General features: G+C 38.4%; 1 protein-coding gene across 2 annotated transcripts in view; it reads right to left on the bottom strand.

Annotated features, from left to right (window-relative positions):
- dennd2b (DENN domain containing 2B) overlaps window positions 1–20750 on the bottom strand; it is a 79690-nt gene that overhangs the window by 7341 nt on the left and 51599 nt on the right. For both annotated transcript variants that reach the window (XM_044099751.1, XM_044099744.1), the window contains exons 5-14: window positions 19325–19446; window positions 16941–17156; window positions 16449–16545; window positions 16199–16243; window positions 15854–16038; window positions 14658–14767; window positions 13334–13403; window positions 9863–9940; window positions 9036–9176; window positions 8722–8870 (exon numbers count right to left, since the gene is read on the bottom strand). In XM_044099751.1, coding sequence (XP_043955686.1) covers window positions 8722–8870; window positions 9036–9176; window positions 9863–9940; window positions 13334–13403; window positions 14658–14767; window positions 15854–16038; window positions 16199–16243; window positions 16449–16545; window positions 16941–17156; window positions 19325–19446 — 1213 coding nt within the window. The remainder of the gene's footprint in view (window positions 1–8721; window positions 8871–9035; window positions 9177–9862; window positions 9941–13333; window positions 13404–14657; window positions 14768–15853; window positions 16039–16198; window positions 16244–16448; window positions 16546–16940; window positions 17157–19324; window positions 19447–20750) is intronic.

The following is a 20750-nucleotide window of genomic DNA, read 5'->3' as shown; positions in this document are numbered from 1 at the left end:
AACAAGCCCAAGGATCAAACATGGTATGTGATTGGCCCTATTTAAGAGAATAATTGTGAGAAATATTTTCCACGGTTTCTGTCCTCATAGCAGCACACTCCGGTTCACAGTGGTTACTGCTTTTTATTTAAACTCATTAGATTTAATTCAAGGGAAACTTAGCTGTCCTTAGAGAACATGCAGAAAACAAGGAGCAGAAGCGTGATTCCCGAGCTGAGAAAAATAACTCCCTTAGTCTTTCGCACGGTGTTTACTCAGGCTACACGTTCGCCACGGTGGCTTTTCATCTCCTCTTCCCATGAGTCAAATTGCCAAGATTACAACATGTTTTCTTGACAGGCTAAAACAGAATTACTAAGCGAAATCCAAAGTCTACAATAACCGCAGAGATCGGGGACTTTTTCTGGCCTCCTTCAGTTCACTCTGCTAAGGGAGCATTTACAGCTTCGCTTTGGCCAGGCTGATTTCCATTTGCCCGGGGAGGGCTTGATAATTTCAAACAGATCCTGTCTCCGGGGTTTGACAAGTTCCAACAGGGAGCGATGGGGCACAGATCTGAGAATAACCTTCGCCACAGGCTACACATGGCCCGGTGCTCCACCAATACCAAAAGGATCCATTACACTCATCCGCCGACCACAAACTCCTGGGAGAAAATGAACTTACAATGAAAACACTCCGCTCCACCAGAGGTTGCCACTCAACTTTGGAAAGAAAGAGGCCAAAGCACAATGAGAAAAGTTATAAAAAAAGAATTAAGTGAGCTCCATGCTTCCGACCAGGTATAGCAACAACCAAGTAAATAACCAGAAACATCCTGAGATACAGTTTCTTTCAGCAGGGCCAGGAGGAGCAGATCTTCTTCCGTTGTAGGTGGTTATCAGTTTTCAACTTGTTCCGATATGAAAACATAATCTAAAACATCCTAAGAAGTTGTAATTCTGCCTTGATAAGTCAGTAATCCCCATGCTGTACAAACATTAATAACCAATATGGCTGCCTCAAATATAACACATAGTTGAAACTTCCAGGTTATGTAACAATATTCTGCAGGAATTAGCAACTCACCGCCACGCAGCTTGTGTTGAACCTAACCCTGTTGCTCTTTGGGACAGGCTTTGGGTCCATGTGGAGGGATCTTTTGGATACTGTTTTGGCCTGAGCCTCAGTAACCACCAAAAGCAAAGTCAAAATTACAAAGCTCACCCAGCCTTTCTTGTGTTCTTGTGTTGCGTTATATTCAAATGAATCAAGATGAATCATAATGAATACTTAGATGTGACCAGTTGCAAGAAAAATAGAAGTGTAGTTTAGCAATTCTGATGTCAGTAAACGTCTGCTTTGTGTTAAAGCAGGACAGCTAATCCTGACATTATCTGTCATAGTTTTGTCAGGCCAGGCATAATGTTAGTGAGGCTGAAACGGCAGATACTCCAGGAAAGTAAGTAGTCTGTGAATCCCGAAGGTAGAGGAGGGAACATTTTAGCGTTTAAGGAGAAGGGACTTGGATTAATGCACTATGCTAACTCTCTAGCTCATGTTTTGAAGGTTTGTACTGTGCAGATCACAGAACGTCTGGAATAAACCGGATCTGCAGAGCTTGGATTAACATCTGTCCACATTTTTTTACAGTGTTAACACGTCACATTAATATCATATATAAATATTTGTCAGAGTTGACTACTAGTAGTCTGCTCTACATTAACTCATAGGCATAGTCTGGAGGCTTTACTTGACATGAACAAAAAAACATTAAGTGACTTGAATATTTCTTTGACATATCAATAAGCTTAGTTAAGCAACACATGGCACTTAAAAAGGCCAGTAAAAAACTGATGTGTGATGTTTTAAACAGACAAAACATTTTTTAACGATCAGCTTTTTTCTATTTTCCATCCAGATGTTTGCTGAAACAAAATGACAGGTTTACAGGCTGTAATGTAGCCATAAGTGTGTCGGCTGTGTTATGTGTAGCAAAAATCTGACCTGCTGCCTCTGACACTCTGACTCAGTTTGTTCAATGTTGCATTAAAATGACAGAAGAGGAAATATATGAAGATTGTTAAAACTTCAGGCCAAGATTGGATTAAAGGTAACAATCAGCTAAGCGGCCATCATTGTTTGAATAATGCTGTTCACATCCAGAAATTAAAAGAGACATATGTTTTTTAGACTTGGTTATATTTCAATATGACTTCAGGTTATATTTGATTTCACCAGAATGTTTGAGATGTTTCATTGCTCACCACTGAATGTTGCCTGAATAATCACATAATACTGTTAATATCTGTGCTTATTGTCACCCAATAGTTAAATGTTCTTGGAGGCTCTTGGGTAGGGGTCTGAATTTCTGTCAGACAACAGCTGTGCCAAAAAGCTACAAAAAAAACAAAAAACGTGTCTATGTTTCACCTCTTTCTGTGCTCAAAATAACATCTGGTAAAGTACATGCAGACAGAGCTGCTCATGATGTATTTTTATCCTTTAGCATAATGTTCTCTCTTCGCTCCCTGACTCCCTGAACAGTTTTCCTTCACTTCCTCTCTGTGAGGACCTACAGTCACCAACTCTCTCATTCTGACAGCAGAAGCCGTCTGACACAAAGAAATTCCCTCCCGAAGGAAGAGCGCTGACTTTTTCTCTTCCGATTCAGACCTCAATAATGCCCGGATTCAGTCAAGTGTGTCGGGAAAGTACTCAGGTGCATCACAGCGTCCGCGCTTGTTGTGCGTTTTATTGCTCACAGCAAATGAGACTGATGTGAAAGTCAGCTGCTAAAGCAGAGCACCTGCGGGTGAAGAGGGTGAGATCACTCCAGGACCCACGCTGAACAGGGGGGCTACGTAAAGCTACATTTAGGCTGGAATGAAACAACAGATGTAGGTTAAGCCATCTGCTCCAGCTGCAGCTGCGTGCCATGAGGCTGACTGATGGAGAAGCCGTGTGACTGTGGCTTTAAGTGATGTGTTTCTAATCAAGTTGGAGTGTAAAAAATTGTGCTCCTCCTACGTCCTATTATCAAGAATGAAAGATTGGGAACTGCTAAGTGCTGTCGTATTTTTGCAGAAATCAGTTAACATACGTTTTTTCTGATTGGGTTTCAAAGGATGAGATAAATAAGAATAAATAATCTAAAGCTCTGTGTAATCAAACGTAATGATATTTTAGTAATGAGAAGGAGAAAGAGCAAAAACTGTATACTAAGCATAGTATTATAATGAGAAAATTTTGCACATACCGTTTTTTGGAACCACCCAATGGGTGGTGCAAACCGGACCGAGCTAGGTATTGTGCACAGGTGATTTGATTGATTGGCAGCAGATTGCATTCAATGATTGGACTGCGGATTTACATCAACAACATCCCAACCATCATTTTGAATCTGAGACCACCATAGTTAACGAGATGATGAGCAGCAAATCGATAATTATTAAATGTGGTAGAAAAATACAAACATTGTCAATTAACGGGGCAACCAGCAACCCACAAATACACCATGAGATTCCAGAGAAACTGACTACCCAATGGTACACATGCAAAATGGTATCATCAGAGTGTCAAACACAGCTCCTGCATGCACACACGGCTCACCCGCATTCCCACCAACGTGCCCACATACTGAGGAACACTCTGCCGATGCAGACACACCCAACTTGGCTAGAACCGAACCAGACATTAACTTAGAGTGAGACTTGACAGTGGAGAAGGGGCTTTAGTAAGATCATAAATTTGTTTGATAATCTCTTGGCAAGTGTTTTGTTCAAGGCAACTGTAGAAGTTAATCCCAGCATTACCAAAGCTCAGTGGGAGTTTGGAAGACGTTGTGATGACAAGGGAAAATAAGAGAATAAAAGATAAAGCAAGTTGTGTGGGTTAACGGCAACAAATTACAGACAGCAATACTGAGCACTAATATAGCTGGTATATATTTCCCAAATATTTTGCAGGCCTGTAACAGATCATTCTCTGGTATACATTGCCATAAGAATAAAAACAAATAAAAATCAAGCTTAACAGGAACTAAAATGATGTTGACCTGACAAGAATAAATACATACAGCAGAAACAATTACCAACACCGGCCGGGTGTGATGAGTGATAAAGTTGGATCTGTTTCATGTAGGAAAAAGAAGGCAGATCAAACTGAAGCAAACCAGGTTATAGAGAAACAGAGCACAGGAACAAACAAGTAGACAACTGGGTATTTTATTATAGACAATAACATTGCCAATCTGTCACACTGTAAAAAAAAACACACCCGCTATTGTGCATCAGATGCTCAGCAATAACACTGACGCTGGTACAGCATGACAATGAGGATGACTTTAATTTGCTCGATTTAATTATATTTTTATACAATGATGGTTGTGATATTTGGAGATTTTTAATCCAAAGGCTTTTTATGCATTTTTCTGACAAAGTTGGAAAATCAACTTTGTTAGAAATCAATAGCTACAAACTTCAAAATAAAATCAAGTAAACTTCTACAAACAGAATAAAACTCCACCCTTCTGGTGATATCAATGTCTTGCTCAACTCTTCGAAACATTTCTAATGTTTACTGTGTGTCAGTCCCACTCAAGTTCACAGGGAAACCGGTTAAGTTGTTCAACATGGTTTTGGCTTTGAAACAGTTCTTCAGAGCACGCTTGAGAAAGTGTTTGTCAGGAACAGAGGGGAAGAAAAGACGATGACCGAATCCGAACACACAAATCTACCGGCATGAAGTTTATCCTCCATGACAAAAATGCATCAGTTTTTTTTTTTTAAAATGGATTAGAACAAATATATAAACTGACATGACATCTGCAGTACACATTTAGTTTGTCATTTTTAACAGAGCTCTGCCACAGATTGTTTTCCGGCAGAAACCCAAGGAGCTTTTGGTACCCCCTTTTCACTGCTTTCCTAAACCTCTCAGATTTCATTTAATTCATCTTTGTGTTTCTATGTTAGCAGAGGACTTCCAGGACTTCCAGTAACAAGATAATACAACAAACACAAAGCCACTGCTACACGTCAGAGCAGCTTCCTGCTTCATGCCATGAGATCAATGCAGACACACACATACAAGCTGCTAACTGTTCACAGCTCCAGCCTGAGGACAGATAAGAAAGTTTGCCACAAAGAGAGAGAAAAATCTCACCAGGCACTTTGGGGTCAGTCAAGTTGAGCAATTACAGAGTGACAGAGTTGATGATACGTTTATCTGATTAGGCTTCAAACCTGTTATTACTGGCAACAAATGGCAGATGAACACTTTAAGAGAAATTGTGTGCTTTCATGTGAAGGCAACAAAACCTTTATGGAATAATTACAAGAGATGAGTAAATGCAGCTATTGCCTAAAATGGCTTTTTTGCTTGTATATGTGCTGCAAGTAACACTCATCTAGCTCTGCAGCAGAGGTAATTTAAACATATGTCATGTGACAGAGGTCCAGAGGGGGAAGCTCTGTTATCACCAATGTCATTAAGAGTGCAATGAGCCTCTGTGACAGGTCTCAAATGATCAGCAGCATGCATGTGTGCATAAATCTTTACCCTGCACATCTAAGCACAAAGAAGTCACAGTACATATAATAGTGTACAAAAAAACAAAGATGTAACCCACACGTTGGGTGTAAATGTGATTTTTTTTTTTTTTATCTCTGCTATGTGTATTTGTGCAAAACTGCCAGAAAACCCTGTCGATGTTTTTCTTAATGATAAAGGATGAGTAGCAGGATGAACTGACTATTCAACTTCTTTTTAGTGGCTGATGTCACTCTTATGACATCAATGCACTCAAAAAAACTAAGTTAAAGAAGGAGACACTGAAAACCATACTCATGTCTATTTACTTTTCGCTACTGATATGCTTAGTTCTTACAAGGAGGTTAAAATGAAATATTATCTCACTTCCATTATTGTGATGTAGTCAAATCAAACTTTACAAGAAGAAAGATAAGAGCAAGATCTCCCCCCCGTCACCATAAAGAAAAATTACTGTTATTTCCTATGACTTTTAAAGTATTAATTTATATAAAGTATTTTGAAAGTAGTTGTAGATTATATAAATTATAATCTACATCATGTAGATTCGGTCTCTTTTTTAAATCAAATATCAGTTCAACTTATTGAGGTTTGCGCCTATTTGTTTATGAACAGCCCTCTTAAGGTCCGACTACAACGCTTCACTCAAGTGGAGGTCTAGATTTTGACGGGAATAAACCTACGCAAATTGAGAGTTTTCTTTCTCAGCGTTTCTGGTAAGAATTTGCTGTTGTGTATGGGAACATGATCTTTTTTATCACCCAGTTCAAACCAAAATTCTGATACAGATTTCAGATTGGATTCTAGGTTATTTTGGTATTTGCAAAAGTTCAAGGCTGACTTGATGACTGCAAGATGCCCAGGCAATATTCTTTTAAAATAGCCTTAATGTCCTTCTGACATTAACAAACAGCAGAAATTGCCTTGTATATGTTATTGCTGATGTCTTTCCTTCTGGTAAAGACCGGATCATTTTAAGTACATCCTGACATGTTAAAACCTTGAACTGCAAGAAGATTTACTTTTGTTTTCCCCAACAGCATGTAGTGATTATGAGATATTATGTTCTTTGGTGCTTTGGATATTTGTACAGATTTTTTAAGATAAACAGATATTCTCTAAACCAGCAATGAATTTACATCTAAAATAAAACAAGCTATACAATTACTTACGGTACTTGCAATATAAGCTTAAGACATTTGAGGTCAATTTCAGACAGGCCTAAACAAAAAGGTCACAAACTAAGTTCACCAAAGATCTTAAAACACTGCAGAATGTGTTTACTGAACAATGAATCAGGATAATGTATCTTGAGTGAAATTCATGATTCCCTCCCAGTGACTCCTAGATCCTATCACCTCTTGCAATGAGCAACAAGGATTCATTTTCTCTAGGGACACAGACAGAGAGTTCGCTCGTACGCTGGGAGTGAACAGGGGCATCATAAGTCAAACGGCGACAGCTGAGCCACAGATCACAGAGGGCAGAGTCGTGCACACAGGAAGTGCATTCCTTCCCCTCACAGTCACTGCCCCCACTAATGTTTGTTTAAACTGGGTTCTGATATGTGGAGAGATTACTTCTTGGCTAAATTCTCCACCCTCGTCTCCAATGCTCTAAAAGTATCCAGCTCCTTTCTGTAACAACAGGACAGAGTGGGACAGGGAGTCCTTGGGGACTCTTCACATCTTATCAGACCCCACCCTGGATGTACTGCTCTGACGGTGTCCCACTTTCCTGCTGGTAACAGAGCTAACTGAAACACCGGACACAGCACTGTGTCAGACGTCACAACCAGATTTATGCATTTGACAAACTGGGAGTATAACAGTGTCTGTACAAGTCAAAACTCAAGACTGACAAGGTTTTTTTTGTTTTTGTTTCTTCATAGTCATTTATTTGTTTCACTGAGCCCTGAGAATGGAACTTTGAGAGAAAAAAAATCAAGACAATTTTATGTATATGATGTCACATGACTGTATGTATATTATGTAATACATTGTCTGTATTATGTCTTGACAATGTAATTCAAAGAAAGTACTCAAGCAAGATTGAATGAAAAACAAAAACATACATGCTATGACTACCTGTTAAAGGCCAGAAATGTGCCTGCTCTGAATTTGATGCCAGCAATATAAATCAAAATAGTTGAGACAGGTCAGAATGACATGAAAAATGTTGGTATGTTAAAGCTCCTGTCACAATGCTTTCTGTCTTATGCATGTAACAAGGGTCTAAAAGAGAAAAAACAAAAGAGATTTTGTGAAATATAAATCACGTATGTGTACTGCTGTTGATGCGCTCCCACTTTCAGTACTGCATTGGATTGGAATGAAGGGTGTAGAAATCACAGCGTTCTACTGCATCTTTTATTTTTAGTTTATTTTAGCAGAACCATCAGATTTACTTTCAGCTTCAAATATCCATTATGCTGAAGTAAAAGAAGAATATGTATATGTTTAGCTTAGCATTAAGGCATGCTATCATTATATATGCTGCTGCACCTCAGGTCATAGAGTGATCACCTTTTGCAATCTACAATGTCAACAGCATAAAAAGGTGATACTTTTATCTTCCTCTAGCATCTTTCACCACAGAAAGTAAGATAGGAAACAGAGTGATACGGGTATAAAAAACATTGATTAAGCTTTTGAGAGAGGTTATGTTTTCAGAATCAATATAGAAAAGGATACCTGGTATGTAAAATTTTACATTTTCTAAATTAAAATCTTAAAAAATTTGGGGATTTCTACTTATCTGGGGTATTTTATAAAACATCCATTCATTTTGTGTTCTGACAAACAAGACAATTTGAGAACTATCAGTTGAGTATCCAAGCATCAGGTAAATCGATTAAAACAGGTATGATGACAACACAAACATCAACAACCAAAAGCCTTGAGATGAGCATTGTTTGTTGTTGTTGTAACTCTGCTTAATTAAAACATTAAACTGTCCCGCTGCAGTATTGAAAATTGTTTTGTTGAAAAAGTTACCAGTATTTGGTTTTAAAATTATTCTATTATGTGAACCAACTTTGATTCAAGAGGAAAAGGATGGACAACTGTAAGGAGAACAAATCTATTATCTACTGAAAATTATAGCAATTGTTCCTATAAATGTAGATATTGCAAAATTCTGTTCATTTTTCACCCAGCCCCTATATTTTTCATTGTAGTGGAAACTCACCTGAGTTTATCAGCCACAAAGATAACTCTGCGTTCCAGGAGCAGCGAGGCAAAGACGCGTAACACCTGCCGTACGCTGAGGCACCTGAACAGACTGTCAAAGTCAACATGCTCCAGTCTGGAGTCATTGGGTCGCCTCAGCTCTATGACCTGAATCCAAGAAAAGATCCACGCATTAAAGTCTAACTTCTTAGCATATTTCCTCTTATGATTACGATTATGCAATTATCTGATTATATATTTCTGGACAGGAATTGAACCCGCTTGTTTTGTATCATTGATGAAAATTGGTGTTGCTTTGGCAACAGTACTGACCTCATTTCCTGCACCGGGCAGGAAGGTCTTTACTTTGATAATCTTCCCTGGTGCAGGAAAGGGCGACTCCATCAGACTCCTCATGAAGGGATAAACCAGTGCTGCCGAGACTCCTCGGCGTCTTTCCACTTCATCCAGAATCTTAAAGAAGCAAGAAAGAGCACACCTTCCTTCACAAAACTGACCCTTTCACAGCCATTACTCTTAGGGACAAATGAGGTAATTTACAGAAAAATACAGTTTTCCACCAATAATAGCTTTCCGGATAATCGTAGTCATTTTTCTTTTGTAAAAAACAAAAAACAAATAAAAAATCTGTTTCCATGGCTACTGAAAAAGAAATTTCCACACAGAGCACTGTTTGGATCAGAGATGTCTCCTTTCTGGAAAGCTGATTGGGAAAATCATTCACTGCTCTCATCTGTTACAAAAACTCCCAGAAAAGCTGAACGCCAAAACCAAAAGAAAGCTCTAAGCCATTACATTATTCTTGTCAAAGTTCCTAAAATAGAATCACAAGCAGAATTACACAAACTTTATTCAAGAATTCAAACTGATAGTAATGCATATGTGCTTATTGATAAATAAGGACTTCCTCACTTTGAATTAATAAGACTGGAAAAGCCAAAGAATGACTGCTGTGAGACAGAAGTGAAGGAAACAATCGTTCTGGGAAATTAGAAAACCAAATGAAGTCTGCAGAGATACAACAGACAGTCATTTCCATCATCTGTCAGATTGTTAAACACAGCTGCAGCACCACACTGATCAAGGCAGATGTTAATCTGATTGTGTGTGGGAGTGTGTGCATGCAAGACTGAACTTACTGTGGAGAACAAGTCAAAACAACCCAGCCGGCTGATGACACAGTACACCTCTGGAAGACGAGGTCCTTTCCCAGTCGGCTGGAATAACGAGAGAACACGGATCAGACGTAAGGAGATACATCTGCAGATGTTCCTAAAACCGGCTATAAATACACTCACCAGGCCTTCCATCAGTATAACATAACACATTCATCAAGTCTGGGGATTTGTAGGACTTTTATTGTAATAAAAAACAGCTGAGTCAAAACGATCAAGAAATAACTAGATCTCACACACAGTAAAAAATTCACAATTTTACAAATTTAGACTGTTGTATGAGCTGCAACTTGAGATATGAATGCAGCTAACGACTATAAATTTGTAGCTTTGGTGTTGAGTTTTATGTAGCAATTGTTCAAATTACTGCCTTTAGTTGAGTTTCACCTATAAGGTTGTATATGAAACACAAACAGTTGAAAACCTTTAAGAGGACTGTCTTATCTTCTAAATGTTTATTTGAAACTTTTGTTTCAGCTGTCAGGGTTGTTTTTATGACATCATTGTATCAAAAAGATAAGTTGCTGGAAAGTGAAACCTGCATCTCCATAAGGCCTGTCGGTATAATGCATGCTCTCATGGAAGATGGCTGCATCTACTTTGGAGTTAATAAAGCACAGTGGACCAACAGCGGCTGACGTCATGATTCTTGTCAGCACCGCAACTTGGATTCTTCCTCGAGTCTCTTCCTCCAGATTCTGGGATCTTGTTTTCTAAATCAATTACAAAATTTACTTTAATCTGAAAAGTGAACTTTGGACAGATGTTTTTCTTCAAGCCCAGGTAAACCTCTGAGGTTGTCTCAGGTTCCTTAGCTTAACAAGAGGAATACCACGGCTGTAACCGATGTTCTGCGGGTGTTTTGAAGCATTTATTGCAGCTTTAGTTGCCATCTTGTGAATTTCCACCAAATTCTTCAATAGGCTTTGCCCTTTCAAAGCAACAATTTCTCTGTACCAAATTTGTCCTTCCACTCAATTTTGCATGAATATGCTTGGAAACAATTCTCTATGTTTCCAAGCATAGAGTATTGCACAGTGATAGTATAACACAAGGCTGTCTTTTTATTTAATCTGCCTCCCGATGTGAGTTTGTCAGAAATTACCTTTATTGTGTTAGTGCAGTTAGTAGCAATGTTGGCTTGCAACAAAAAGGTCCTGGGTTGGAATCTCAAGCTGGAGTCTGTCTGCATGGAGTCTAGATGTTCTCTCTGTGCATGCGTGGGTTATCTTTGTGTACTTTCTCCCACAGTTCAAAAACAATAATTGCTACATTAATTGGTCTCTTTATTTTTCCACAATGGCAATCTGTGGAAAACTCTCACCCAATTACTGCTGTTTTGTACCAGCCCCCATTGCTACCCAGAAAGGGTAAGCGGGCAAATAAGGGTATAGGACGGTTGGATGACTTATTGCGGAGGGTAAGTATGACTATTGCCTGTAAAGTCAGTAATCTTCATCATGAAAGTGTAGGCCACAATATAGAAGTTTCCATGTCAAAAATCAATTTATTTGGAAATATATTATCACTGTTTCTGTATGACTTCATTTAATCAATGAAGTCCAAATGTTGAACTGAGTTAATGAGGAAAAAAAATTAACTTGTTCAATGAGATTTGAATTGGGTGACATGTACCTGAAGATTTTGTTCCATAACTGTATTTCAAAGAAAAGAAAGACGATCATTAATTTGAACACTGTCATTTCATTATTTGAGCCATGGTCTGTGATTTGTCCTTCCCTGCTACACAACGAATAAGTGATCAAGCATTCTCTAAGAGGAGCAATTTAATATTTTGGCCAGGAAAATATGACAAAGATTCAGTTAACTTTAAATGAGGTCTTTACAGAGTGGATATTAGATATTGCCACTGCCTTTAGAGAGCGTCTGCCTGTCTGGTGGTGACCATTACATTTTAAAACACCACAGTCTCTCTGCGAAAGATTTGTTGCCTGTTTGCAGAGATAATGAGATCATTAACGTGATTCTTCAGGCTCCTTCAGAGCCACAGTAAACCTCTCTGTCCACAGACTGAAACATAGCCACAATGAGTAAATTAAACTTTATGAGACTAATTTGTGTGTATAAAACAAAAAGACATTATATACAGGGTCATAGGAAGAGCTAGGACAGTGCACAGTGATAGTATAACACAGGGATGTCTTTAATTTAATCTGCCTCCTGATGTGAGAGTCTTTTATGTGGTTACCTCCCTCCTAAATACAGGTTTATCTGTAAGGGACAGCTGATCATATCTGCTGTCCCCTGCACTCTCCCAAACCACTATGTGTCTTGAAACAACAGAGACTCTCAATGAGAAAGACACAAATGAACACAGGCACTCTACAAGCGCCAATCCACTTGTCCATATTAGGTATACAATTTTCCTCTCTTGTTTCTCCTCTGCTTTTCCAAACGGATGATTAAATCAACTGTGTGGGGCTTGATTCAAGTCCTAAGGAATGCTCGGCTACTGCCAACTGCTGGACGGATGACGGGCGGGAAGCAAAGTTACTGAAGGAGCACAGTTCCCTGCTCTCTGCCTTCGTAAAAATCTGCTTCTGTCTGGGTGAGTCTTATACCAAATGAGCGCATCAAGCACAACTGTAAGCAGGAAGCAAGTTTTTTTTTTTTTCACTGATAGTATTTTGCTGGACATCCAGGGTAAACAATCTCCAACAAACATGCTGAAGATGTGAAAAGACGCACAAAAACAAGAATCGGCAAACAACATCATCTGCGCAGTCACAACATCCCACACAGTCAGGCTCTCTGCCCACAAGCCAAATGGGAGGCTCAGCAAAACACTTCAAAGCGCTCTGCAGCCTCATTACGGGGAGGAAATGCTCCAGAATGACAAGGTTTGGATTTTTCCTGGTTTTTCTTTGTCTTACCCTCTCCTGAGAAAGCTTTGTTAAACTAAATGTCGAAACTTGGGTTGTCATCTTTGATTACTATGTTTTTATTACCGTACATATTTTATGCCATTTTAACAATGGGTTTTTCAAATGATGTGTAATTTTTTTGTCATAATGCATGAAAAGGGAGAGATTTACTAATGTAATTATATGCTTTTTTAATTCCCATTTGACATAGTCTTTCTTTTAAAAATGTGGCTTGCATGTTTGTTATTCTCCTGGTAACTCTGTAGAGTCATTTCCTGTCCTGAAGCAAACTCCGATCAGCTGCTAAAACAGATACTCCCGCTTTTCCCACTGGTCTCAGTCTCTTTAATCTGTTCAGCTGTGCATGTTTTTCATGATTTTATTTCCTGTTACCACAGCAGACAATCAGGCAGCACATGGACATATCTGCAGGAAAACATCATCACGTGTGCAAAGAAAAAGCCCTGTCACAACAAACATGGCTGAACGAGGTGTGGGGTGGGTGGCAAAGAGTGTTAAGGGGAATCGGAGAGGAACAGGAACTTCTTACCAGAAGCCGTCTGCAATACCCAAACCGCCTGCTGCCGTCCTCCCCGGTTAGCATGAAGGAGAATGTTTCACTGCAACACAAAAAACGAATATCACTACAAACCCACTGACATCTAATAAGAAAGTCACCTATTTCATGAGATATTTGTCTTGCAAGAGCCAGACTTTCTGGTAGTATTTTAAAACTGTCTTGCAAAATATTTTGGGGGTTTTCTGACAGTTTTTCTTTGGACTTTGGTTTCTTTCTCAGCTGACTGGTTTCAGAAGTGGCTTTGCGGCTTTTCACATTTTCTAGATGAATTAGAAGAAAGCTATTAATCCTAGCAATTGGCTGTCTGAAAAAGATATTTTAGCACAAACAAGGTGCTTTCTAAAGAGCAGCCAGCTGAAAAATTGCAGTAATACAATAAATAATAAATGTTCAAAGGAGTGGGAGGAATTATAAACTTATTAAAACACACCTCTTCTCCAGAAACAGCAATATAAAAAAAATCCTACTTTCAAAACTACCCAAATATTCTGTGTTTCTGCATTATAAGCATTTTTATTTTATTTATGTCTGCTCACAGAAAAAGTGCAGGTCAATTCCCACCAGTCGTGTGTAGCTGCAGTATCATGACCCCTCCACCTGCACACCTCTGCATAGTTTCTGCAAGTTCAGGCAAGTACTGTTAACTCTCCCACAGGAGCACACACTCATTTCCTATTCCTGCTAGGACTAGGCTCCTTGGATGCAAGAAAAACAAAATGAGTTGGTATAAAACTTAAGCATAAAACTGAATTTGTGTAAAAAGTCAAAGCATAAGACATTGGTATTTATTTAGCAGGTGCTAAATGGCGAGTCATTCACTCATTCATTAGGTGGAGAACCCTTTAAGATTTTATTAAAAATCTGTGGAGGGAGAAACATGGCAAAAAGCAGAACAGTATTTAAAAATGAATGTGGGCCATGTCACTTCTTCTGCTTTCTGAGCTTTTGCAGCTTTGGTTGTTAAACAGACAAGTTTTTACAAAAAGTCATCAGGATGTTTTATGACCAAACTCGTGTCAGTTCATACTTTCTATTGGGCATTATCTACCAACCGATGAGCTAAAAGTCATTTATTAATCTGGTTTAATTTAAATTAAGTGATATTAGAGCTTTTTTCTAATTATTTACATGTTGACTTTGGAGAAGGAGTTTCAGTTTTCACTTCACTTTTTTCTTTAAATTAAAACTTTTGTTAACACTTAATAACAATTCTAACACCAATCAACTATCTAAATAGATGCTTCTGTAATAACCTAACAGAGAAGAGTAAATAATGAGAAAGCTTGGAGGATACCTGGTATACTCAGAGACGGGACTCCAGTCTTTTGCGTCCGGGAAACAGAACTGAGGAATAGCTTTGAGCCTCTGCTCCGCCTCCCTCATCTGCTTGGTCAGCCTCTCCAACTGCAAGGGGACACAACAGGAGGACTCCACCTTATCATTTATGAAATTGCCAGTCGATATTTTACAAAAGGCTACAATAATACGTGTCATAAAAGCTGAAACCTCTCGACCTTCAAGGCCTCCGCCACAGAGTCTGCATCCCCCAGGGGACATTTCTACTGAACTAAAAAAACCTTCAGAATTTATTTTCTAATAAAACCCTTGCCTGTCACATGAATGAAATCCAGTTATTTTTAACTTAAAGTAGAGTCTGCAGCTACGCACAAAGATTTAAATGATAAACAAAGTGGACAGTCCCATGAAAAAAAATCTATGGAACATTTATTATTATAGCTATTAATATGGCAATTAGTCAAAGAAACTGCAGAAAATCTTTATATAATCCAGAGGTGGTAGTGGCAATAGGAATGATAACAACAGAGTGTTAAATGGCTTTTATTACTCACCATGATGTAGTTCAGACCAACTGAACCGTTAAGACGTATTCTAAAAATGACATCTGCCAAAAGTAATCTCTCAGTCAAAGCTCTGGAGTGCTTCAGCACAATTTAGTGTTTATACAACCGAGTCAGAAGGTTACATTCACTCATTATCTGCATGAATCTCATGTTGTTTTGGATTGTTATTGACGTGTTTGGACCACATCACACATGCCAAAACCCCCCAAATTAATACAACCTTAATATCCATGATAACTTCCTGAAAACAGATCTTTATTAGACATGTGTGACAAAAACAAGGCAACCCAAAGTATTTCCCGAGAGCAGATATAAATAATTTGAATTAAGAAGATCCTTTATAGTCCAGTATCAAAGAGATTTGCATCTAGATCTTTATGACAGGAGCCAACATAATAAAACTTTCAAATAAGAACTTTGACAAGAAAGAAAAATTCACAATTTTATTTTTTAGACTTTAAACAGAATCGCTGATTTTGCTAGGTTTCAAACAATGCGAGCCATTTAACTGCTCATAGCACAAACAAAAGTTGACTTAAATGACAGAAAATGAGCAAGCAAAACTTGTCATGCCAGGTGTGAGGTTTGCCTCTAAGGACCGGTTGCAGGTTTCAGAAAAAGCTTTTACCTTGGGGAACTGATAGGAGACCTCTGGGGCGTAAGAGTTCTTTCCAGGTTTCTTTTTCAGAGAAACAACAACAAAGTACTCAAAGAGCTCTCTCTCCTGCCACTCGATGAGCTGCAGCTCCAGCGTACGGTAGCTCGGGGCTCGTCGCAGGATGGACTGCAGCTTCAATAACCTCTGGGTGTGAGCTGAGCAGGGAAAACGTTTTGTATGAAATAAATAAACAATTTTAAGTATAATTATGTGGCTTACCCATAACTCAAGCCTCGTATTGATCATAGATGCAAAATAATAACTTTAAAGCTGTGTTAAAAAAACTCAGAGAAAACAGATGAACGTATAGCTCACCTTTGAACCTGTCATCCGAGTCACTCTCACTCTCACTGTTGTCATCTGGAAACAAACATTAAAGAGAAAATGATATTTTCCTATGGGTCAATGGGGGTACTTTCAGATATGCGTTTTTGTCATGAGAAAGACACACAAGTAGAAGAGGGGGAGAGAAAGAGAGAGAAAAGGCTCTCTGTGGGTAGAGGACACATAAATATTTACCCACTTATCTGGCCTTGGGATAAAAGGGAATAAGGAGCAGCCTTACCTCTGAGAGATGCCGTCTCAAGATTGGACATGGACAGCTTCTTTAGCCTCTTCTTCCCTCGTTTAGTGCAGTAAATGGAGTTGATCCTCTGGACCAGCTGTAAACAGAGACGAGAGGAAATTCTCTGTGAGGAACTTGGAGTTCATTCTGTTTGTCTTTTGATCCTAAGTATAGAGGAAGCAGGCCAGTTCCTGGCCAAAAGTAACAGTCCAAAGCACAATGCATATATTTCAAGCATTGCAAATTATTAATAAGAATTGCCTCAGGGAGAGCTCTTTAAAAAGCACCCCAAGGGTTGATTTTCATGCAAAAATATCTAACTGGATCAAAGCCCGGTGTCATTACGCCTCTGTTCCAAACAGAGGAATTATAAATGATCCAGAACCATCCAGACTCTGACTTGGTCCCGACAGAAACCTGATCAGGTTTGTGAAAGCTGGAGCTCTGAAAAGGCCCTTTGCAGCAGTTTGTGTGGGATCTGCCTGTGTGTACCTTGGGGATCCTCCAGTGCCTGCGTGAAGGCAGGGAATCACTGGTGCCACAAAGACTATCGTCCAGCAAGCCGCAGGGGGACGATGACATGCCCATCTGGGGAATGAGCAGCATTTCATCGTGGCTGTAGCGTTTGGACAACTGGGACATGCGGTGACTCTTCCTGTCGCTTGGACCGGGGAGGCGGAGAGACTGGCTGCTGGGTTTGGAAGGCAACTGGGCACAAAGAAGAGAACAGATGCCGTCCGAAGCAATTCACGCAGATGAAGATTTACTGTTGACCTAATAACTGCCTGATTCCATTATGAGAAATAACAGAAAATAATATGACCAAGTACACCAACTTCAGCTTCCACCTTTACTTCCTGCATAAGACGCAGGGAAAAAAACCAAAAAGGCTACAAAAATAAAACTTGTCCTTTTCACATCATTTGATTCTAAATGATTATTAGACTTAAACATATTTTTTTAAACACTACAGAGTAATAACCAGCCGCTGCTAATCATATGGTTCCTTCAGAAACAACCTCTTTCCATTGCCAATACTCAGTTACTCCTTATTGGAATAAACTGTGGAAAAACTAATATTGTTCCATAATCTACTGTTTCTCCAAATTTATTAAAAACTGAAAGACACATATTTTTTTCCCACTTCTCCAAACTGCACAGAAAGCCATTAAACAGCTTAAAGTAATTTAGTAATTCAGATAAATGAGCTTTTTCTGCTATTAACCTGCTCAGACTGGAATGTTAAATAGAGGAAGCATATATGTTTCCACCATTTAACATTCCAGTCCATTTAGGTGGTTTGTTTACATATAAACAAGCCACCTAAACATGGGTGTTTTCTACTATAAGTCACTGGTTATTTCCAGATGGACTAAACCCCTGAAGTCTTCCTCTTTTTGTGCTGGGTGTTACAACATATGAAGCCTTTTCCTAAAGTAAAGGTGGGTACGGTTTCTGTTTCATTTCATTTGGGAAGATGAAAGCCAATTTCCATTTGTTTGCATAAGCAGCAATAATCTGATATCACCCTAATGTTGGACATTAAACCACATAAAGAGCACTTTTATAAAGCTTTTTTGATTACATGGAGGTTTTCACACCTGAAACTGATCACCATTCTCAGATTTGTGGCAGTAAACTTACAACAGATTTCTGAGGGAAAATAGGACTGGATTTCCTGGAAACAATTGTTTCGGGTAAACATTTTTATCAACATGTATTATGACATTCTTCGGCCGACAGGCAGCTAATTAACTACACAATTTATTATTTATTATTTATTAAAAGGACGCATGATAGGATTTGACAGTTGAATTTCCAGTGAAAATAACATGAAATGTATCAAAAGTAAAAGATGAAAAAATAAGGTGGCAAAGAAACATGAGTTTTTGATAGAGTGGATTAATATAAATTATTTCATACTAAATTTCCAAAACTGAGTTTTAGATTTCCTTTTCCTTCAGCTTATATTAGATCTATATATTATTGTGTATCAGAATAATATCATACATTAAAAACATACAAATTACCTACCAAATTATATATCCTTAACCCAGTAGGCGAGCTGCACAGATGAGATTATTCTTAATATCCATGGATAAACAGAGTGCAGTAGGTAATAATCAGCGGTTTTATACAAAATGACTGGTTATAATCAGGCAGCAACATTTTAGTCTCCACCTCAACACCTGTATTACTCTTTTGCACATGTAGCAAAGTCTGTAGATCTGCAGCAACAGATTGTGCCAGTTAATATGTCAATCAGCAAGTTGACCCAATTAAAGATATTTCCATTTGCTATGTGGCCTTGCTGAGAGCTGATGAGTTTCTCTGGTTATCTTTGGTCACAAACCAGCCTAGGCTTGTCACTTCTATTTACAGTGAAAGGCAGGATTAAAATTCAGGTCACGTCTTCTCGGTTATATAACTGCAATTCACAACATCTGTCACAACATCATTCAATCAAGAAAATTCAGTTAAGATCAATTAAGTTCATTTCAATAGCGGTCAAATCAAACTCTAATAAAATTTATTCAAATTCAGCTGCAGAAATATGCATCTGAGAAAGTCCAGATGATTAAATCTGTCATCAACTTTGCAGCAATCCCTGATCCTCCTTAACAACACATTGCAATAGAGAGGAACAAATCCCTTTAACAGGAAGAAACCTCCAGTAGAAATGGGATTGGCACTAAATTATACACATTTTAAGATGCACATGTAAGTATACTGCTACAATTTACATTTATTTAAATAATTTTATCTCTGGTGTGAAGGTTTTTTGTTTGCTTTTTTTAGTTTTGATCTTTTTGCTCACCCTCAAATATTGTTGTATAACATATCCAGGAGGTAATGCTGACAACCGAAGGGCTTACCTGAGGCGGGGAGTTAAGCTTCCTGTCCATAGCGGCCCAAGATCGGCTGTTCTCCGACAGACCAGACTTCCTGCTCAAACTCCTCCGCTTCAGGTCAACATCCTCGTATGGATTCTCCTTCTCTGTGGAAACAAAAAACAAATTCAGCGTCATCTTGTAACACGTCGTGAAAAGAGGGTAGTATTCGATCAAAGACTGATTAGACTGAGGGGTCAGAGCGGGCAGTAAAGATGCCCACCGCATAATCGAGCTTTCCCTCTGGACAGTCTGAAACAGAGGTGAGTCATGGAAGGTAGGTCAAAGGTCATCCCCAGCTGATTCTGGTGAACTCCCTTTTTAAAGTAGTTACTGTTGGCAGCAGGCCTTGCAGACCCCCATGGCCTCAATGAAACCAATGGACATTGCTGCTGGTGAGTCACAGTCCAGGCATGCAACATGTCTGCAGAGGAAGAGGAGGGTCAACTCCTTAGAGATTTGAGCAATAAAAGTGTTCAGTTGAGACATATTTTAAAGAATAGTTATATGTCTTTTACCGTCCGTGTAATGCATACTTCAGAAGCACAAGTGAGCAAAGTAGTTTATTCATCTAGTTTTATATAACACCTTAACACAATGTTATACAACACGTCTTAATTACATATTTTAAATAAACATTCTACAACTGACCACAATTTTACTTTCTTTCCAGGTCATTTATTCTACATATATGAGGGAAATATTCTTTTCAGAGCTCTTATGATATCTCTATTTCAAAATTTTTCTCCCACTCATTGTTAAAGTCTATGTTTGTTGTTTTTAATGACAGTGGAGTACAAAATATTCAACCAAATAGAGTTTATTATCTGTTTATTATCTGTATGGCACAAATCATAACAACACAAGACTGAAGCCAAAGATTTTGATCTTTTACATAACAGGAGAACCTGGTTGCAAATTCAACAAAAACGTAAGTTTGAAAAATTGAAAAACACTTATGATTAAATTGCAAGCTTTTCTTAGCAAACAGCAATCCTCTGCATTAGAGTATAATCCAAGGATTAGTGAAATTTTAAATATAATACAGTGCAATCATAACTAGAGCAGAAACTGAATATTAATACTTATTAATAAATCAACACTTATTGTCTCACTATTTCTACTCATTAGGTTGTCAAGCAGACAAACCTAATATTTCATCAAAATCAAAAAAGGCAAGTCAAACTGTTTTTGCAACTTGTATTATCTGAAGTTATGTTTCAAAGTCTAAAGCTATACTTATGCTTTCATTTCTAATTTAATGCAAACAGAAGTTTGTATTTAATTTAATTTGGCAGATGTCATTTTAGAAGTATTTCTGTGTGTTTATTTCTATTGCTACATTCAAAACAGACACTAGTGTTGACCAAGTAAGCTATGCTGTTACACTGTGATCTTAGCTGTGGATGAG

This window comes from Gambusia affinis, linkage group LG02, assembly GCF_019740435.1.
Source record: "Gambusia affinis linkage group LG02, SWU_Gaff_1.0, whole genome shotgun sequence".
Taxonomy (NCBI): Eukaryota; Metazoa; Chordata; class Actinopteri; order Cyprinodontiformes; family Poeciliidae; genus Gambusia; species Gambusia affinis.
This window is presented reverse-complemented; position numbering and strand designations above follow the sequence as displayed.